At 47.3% G+C, this 6,077-nt stretch overlaps 1 protein-coding gene across 1 annotated transcript in view; it reads right to left on the bottom strand.

Moving 5' to 3' along the window:
• The window catches only part of MTMR9 (myotubularin related protein 9), a 34,594-nt gene extending 28,837 nt beyond the window's left edge, over window positions 1-5,757 (bottom strand). Inside the window, exons 1-3 of the mRNA XM_014522049.2 lie at window positions 5,698-5,757; window positions 5,165-5,214; window positions 1,337-1,445 (exon numbers count right to left, since the gene is read on the bottom strand). Of these exons, the coding sequence (XP_014377535.2) occupies window positions 1,337-1,445; window positions 5,165-5,214; window positions 5,698-5,757 (219 nt within the window). The remainder of the gene's footprint in view (window positions 1-1,336; window positions 1,446-5,164; window positions 5,215-5,697) is intronic.
• Window positions 5,758-6,077: the final 320 nt, after the last annotated feature.

Here is a 6,077-nt window from a genome sequence, read left to right as displayed (position 1 = left end):
CCCATAGTAGTGGCACGCAGCTGGCACCGCTGGTCCAGTCTGGCCCCATAGGAGCAGTGGCAAGGAACCAGCACTGCTGCTATAGGGCCAGGCTGGAAGAACAGTGCCAGCTCTGTGCTGCTCCTATGGTACCAGGCTAAAGCCATGCTCTATGCCCCAGGCTGCAGCAGGGACAGAGCCTGCCTGCGTGGAAGGTAAGAGGGGGGTGGGCATGGAGGGGCAGGCAGGGGGTGGGGAGGACACAATCTCAGGCTTCAAGTGACAGAAGCAACAGAGGGGAGGAGGTGAGAACAGGGGAAGCAGAGGCAGGCACAATGGGGGGTAAATGTGTGGAGGGGGTCAGGGAGCAGGGGCAAACTGACTGCTTCTCTGCCTGCCCCACCTCCACACTGCCACCCACTGCCTGCCCCATCTTGTGCACCCCTACTGCCTCTCCCACTGCCTGTCCCCCTACCGCCCACCCCATTGCTGCCCCCCTCATCACCTCTCTCCCACCACCTGCAGTAACAGTGGGGGACAAATTTAAGAAGATCCTGCAAAACTTAAGATTCCATACATGGAAAATTACAATAAATGTATACATTTTCTGTACATAGAATCTAATTATGGGGGGTTGTCTTACTTTTAGGGCCATCTTGTATTGGAATAAATACAGTAATTTTGATAGCCACATAAAAAAAAGGGGGGGGGGGGTTCAAGCAACCCTTCATTGCTCCAAACCAAATGCTGGTTTCACAATTTTCATTTGCCTCCTGAAACAGGTGGAAACAATGTAAGTGGCAACATGGCTCTGCTAAGTTCCCACTACATCAGGGGCAGGGGGAGTCAACTGCATGATTGGTTTCAGCTGATGTGAGGGATTCTCACTCATTCAGTGTTTTAAACACTCAATAGGTGCAGGATCCTGCCTAGAGAATTATAACACCAAGATTTTGTCCGTCCCCCACATTTTGCTGTAAGGCCATGCTCTTTTAGTCCACTCTTTCATCTCTTTGAACAGCTATTTGAAAGATGCTCCGAATATTAAGACTACAGCAACAGGGAAGGAATCCTGCTTGATCTGCACAGCAAAGAGCAACCCCCAAAGACACTTCCACGGACCAAGAGGAACAGATTTCCAGCTTCTGTTTCCTCTGTGCAACAATGAAGTTAGCTCCTATACATGGGGACTTTTTAGCATCATTAACTTTCCCTGAGCCTGATGAAGGACGTGTAAGCCTGAAAGCTTGCAGAAAAAAAATATTTTTTTTTGCAATTTCTCAGCTGGTCTAATAAAAGGGATTGCTCTGAACCAAGAGTTCTAGATGTTTGCACCCTAAACATTAAAAGTTCTTACCTCAATAGAGCTAGCAATATTCAAACATTCCTCCATTCCAGGTATATCCAGCTGAATAATTCGCAGATCTTTGCACTTGATGATGATGGTACCCAGTGATCCCACAAACCTGCAATGAGAGATACAGCGTGTTGGGATATGGAGATAGGAAGATGGGTTTCCAAGATACACTGTCCGTAAACAGGTTCCTAGCAGCACTCACATGCAAAATAAAAATCCAACAAGTATGCAAGGGGCAAGGATTTTGGGGGGGGGGCGATGTCATTTATTGGACCAACTGTGGTTGGGATAGACTTAGACAAGCTTTCATAGGTAGCACATTCTTCTTCAAGTCCAATAAAGAATAATCACCCACAGCGATCCTTGCCTCTCATTTCCTGGACCATTGCAGCACAACATCACTCCAGCACAATTCAGCAAGTAGTACTCTCTCTGCCATACTTTATTTGTTTAAAATGGGCTATTCAATTTTTTTTTTTTTTTTTGATAAGATTATGTTCCTTTTCTTGTGGAGCACATTAGCATGGGAAGCTCTTCTCAGTGTGACTCTGCAAAAAGGAAAGCAAGCATTTTACAGGGGCTGGGGAAGGGAAAACAAATTGACAAATTTGTCTTTTTGATTTATGCCAGGGCAGAGAGCGCGAGGGACAGAGTGCATGTCTGTCAGGGCGTTAAGGGGAGAGAGAAGGTTAAAAGTTTTTTTTTTTGCTTCTAATATTAGAAATAAATGGTGTATCAAGATTTCTTTCCCTGATGTGGCCAGAGGCCTCGGATCCATTAACTGAAAGAGAAGCTGTGTACAATCCTAGAAAAGAAAAATCTTTTTTGCCAAGAGATTTGAGATAGAAGTAGGCAAGGAAAAAAAAACAACAATATTCCAGCCCAGCTAACATTAGTGATCCCTTTCCATCTTTCATGTCCTTGATTCTTGCAAAGTCCACCACCATAAAGCCTCTGGGTCCTCAGATCATTCCAGCAAGCGCTCACACTAATGTAAGAAAAGCTCCAAGTAAGGTACCTGTTAAAAACTTTTGGCTTTTCATTATGCACAAGAAAGGAGAACACATTTTGAACAAAAAGTGGGTCTGGTACCTCCCTAGTAACTAATGTATGTAGAAATGCTGCTGGTAGAAAAATAAGACAACTAAACATGAAGCAGGGAAGTAAGGGAATGCAGACACATATTCTTATAGATGCTCGCAAAGGAGGAGGCAAAAGGAAGCAGAAAGTGGCTAGCAGTAGTAGTAGTGAGACTGGGAATCACAACTCCAGTTTCTGCCCCTAGCACGACAGCAGCCCCATGTTCATTTGGACAAATCATGTCACTTCTGTGCCTCAGTTTCCTCACCTGTAAAATGAACTAACTTCAGGGACAGATGATAAGACACTCTATACGTGCTTCAAGACAAACAAGTCTTCACAGAAGGATCCTATGAAAGTATGAAATAAAACACAGAGGTAGGGCTTCGGCAGCCCCCTTTCATGTTTCCTAGCTGTGGCGCACTGTAGGGTGATTTTAGTTTTAGTGTTATGAAGGTGCTTGGGGCTGTGGTATGCAAGAAGGGTTGGAGCCACACAAGATCGGGGGTCAGACCTGATGATCTGTTTAGGTCCCTTCCAACCCTAAGCACTATGAAACTATGAAGATTTCAGGATTCCTGATAAGTACTTGCCTATGAATACAGGGGCCTCAACAGCTTGACAGCCCCTTTCCATCTCTATCCCTGGGAGAAAGATTTTCAAAACAGGCCACAATTTTTTGCCAGACATTCTTTCATGTTTTATCTTCCTAGCGCAGACAGTTTGTTGATGGCACAAAGCTAGGCTGGCAGAACAATACAGGCTTGGTATGAATGTCAGAGCAGAATAAGACATGCAGCCTGTTTAGTTGCATTTGCCTGGATAGAGCACAGCTGTGTGTGGGTTCGGTAACATTTATTTTTTGTCCAATACTATTACATTGAAAGTTAAGCTCTAACCAAAGGAGGCAAAATTCAGCCGTTTGTTTTAGTATTACTTCAGTTATGACACCATTTCAGCTAAAAGTAAAGGGTTTTCTTTCTCCATGCTGTACTGATCTCGGTTTTGCTGAATCTGAAGCAAGAATTGCTAGCATCTTGATGGGTAATGGTTACTCACTTCCAACAAATACAATGCATCTGTATTGCCTCTTGCAATATTATTTCACAATTTCCTGTACTAACAGTAAATCCTTATAGGAGCAAGGCTGTTTTTCCTCTCTGCATTTCCTTGTGCATACTGATGCTGCCACAGCCACTGAAGACTGCTTCACTTTATAGCAAGGCCAACAAAACATGCCCTCAGAAAGCTGCTGAAAAGCTAACAAAAAAGTTCATTTCACTGCTCAAGCTATTCCCTCACCTTTACCAGGACGATACCCAATCTTTAACTTACCTATCAGAGAAAAACTCCCATCAGTCAAGTGGGAATGCAAATGTTGAGAGCCTGCCACAATGCCAGGTTGGTCTCAGGTTCATCGCAGTACACAGCAAAGGCTATTGCAAGACTACAGGATGGAAGAGGGAAGCCTGGCCCCAAGGGACCTTTCTCCACACTTGGAATTGCAATTATATTGGAAATCAATTTACACACATACCTCAGGCAGCTACAAACCACCCACTCAACTACCTACATGGCAAGTCCCTACTCTCATTCCAGGTACCAGTTACATAAAATATTCCAAGCTCATATTGGACCGGGAGTCTGTATTAGCTGCAACAAGGTTCAGAGACAGCAATCAAAGACAGGAATCAAAACACAGCTGTAGCTAGATTGGATCAAGCAGTAGCAAGGACAAGACCAAACTGTTCTTAGGACTGATCGGAGCAGGATCTCTCCCAAGAGCACTGTTTCAAGGCTTGCAATCACGCCACTGTCTTTTCCGCACTTCGAACAAAAAGTCCCTCCCCACAAAGGCAGAAGGCTCAAGTATGTTTTTTAAGAAACACTAAAGAGAAGTCTGGACCACAGGAAAATTTTACTTGTGCTTGGTAGTTTCCCAATTTTGTGTCCACTGGAGGGAAGCTGGTGCTTTTACCTACTGCCAGTTAACAGCCGGCCAGGGAAATCTTTGTAGAAAAAGCACATTCACATGCTCAAATAAAGCAAAAGGGGGAACAAAGGGTGTCAAAAGAATCAATGGCAAAAAAACAGATGAGGGTGAAGTAGAAAGCAATAAGGGAAGAGCTTCCTGGAAGTGGATGAGGGCAAAAGAGATGCAGGATGAGGATGGGAATGGCAAGAAGGCACGTCTTCAGATGGGTGAAGGAAGATGAGCTAATGGGGCAGCATTAAGTTTAGAGCGAAGGGCAGCAGCCACAGTTCCTCAGCTTTGTTCCTCCATCACAGGAAAGAGAGATGCGGATGTAGCTCACAGAGAGCTGTGGATGTACGGCGGTGATTCCCAATCAGGCTGCCACAGCACCCTGGGGTGCCTCGAGATCCTTCCAAGGGTGCCACACGAGGCCATGCAGCGTTAGCACTGTTAGGTGTACAAACACAGTTCACAAGATAAACCCAGTCATTTCCCATAGAAATCCATAGCTGCGGTCTTCCCGAGTTCTTTGCAACAGAAAGACGGCTCTGTTATTTTTCTACAGGCTAAAAGAAGAGTGAAAAGTAAGAACTGGCATTTTCTGAACGGGCCTCCAGTTCCCTTCGAAGGCTGGAGTCTAAAAAGATTGAGAACCACAGATGAGGAGACGAAGCAGCCTAGCAGAGCGCACCGAGCCAGAGCTCCGAAGGATACAAGGTGTTTCTAGCTCAAGCTACTGGTTTCACTGGGTGATCCTGGGCAAACTGCATCACCTGTGCCTCAGTTTCCAGAGCAGTGAACCAGGGATAAGGACCCCGACTGCCTTTGCAAGTGTTTTGAGATAAGCAGATGAAAGGCACTGCTTAAGAGGGCGTGCTCCTTCCAGCCAAGCGCTCTGCAGGTGCTGGGCATCAGGATACCCCAGCACGGCAGATGAGCCCCGCCTCCACCTCACAGACAAGCAAGTCACAGCCCCGAGAGGAAAAATCATTTGGTGAATGTCACCAGTAAGAATCCATGCACCCACATACTCTGCCCTCCCTTGCCCTCCCCCCAATCTTGGAGGCGACCCCCAGCTTCCCAGCATGCAACTCCCAACCACCCTCACCCCCATCTTGGAGGCGACCCCCAGCTTCCCAGCATGCAACTCCCAACCACCCTCACCCCCATCTTGGAGCTGACCCCCAGCTTCCCATCATGCAACTCCCACTTCCAATGTCCCATCACGCAGCTCCCAACCCCCACCCCACCCCAATCTCCAAGTCAACCTCCAACTTCCCATCATGCAACTCCCAACCACCCCCACCACCATCTTGGAGCCAACCTCCAGCTTCCCATCATGCAACTCCCACTTCCAACGTCCCATCACGCAGCTCCCAACTCCCATCCCACCCCAATCTCGGGGCCAACCTCCAGCTTCCCAGCATGCAACTCCCAACCACCTGCTAATCTTGGAGCCAACCTCCAACTTCCCATCATGTAACTCCCAACCACCCCTCCCCCCCCCCCTGTCTTGGAGCTGACCCCCAGCTTCCCATCATGCAACTCCCAACCACCCCCACGACCATCTTGGAGCTGACCCCCAGCTTCCCAGCATGCAACTCCCACCTCCGACTCCCAACACGCAGCTCCCAACCCCCACCCCACCCCAATCTCAGAGCGGAGCGGAGCGGAGCGGCGCAGGGC

Source organism: Alligator sinensis, unplaced genomic scaffold (assembly GCF_000455745.1).
Source record: "Alligator sinensis unplaced genomic scaffold, ASM45574v1 scaffold393_1, whole genome shotgun sequence".
In the NCBI taxonomy this organism is placed as follows: domain Eukaryota; kingdom Metazoa; phylum Chordata; order Crocodylia; family Alligatoridae; genus Alligator; species Alligator sinensis.
Note: the sequence above shows the minus strand (reverse complement) of the source record. Positions and strands in the feature narration are given on the sequence as shown.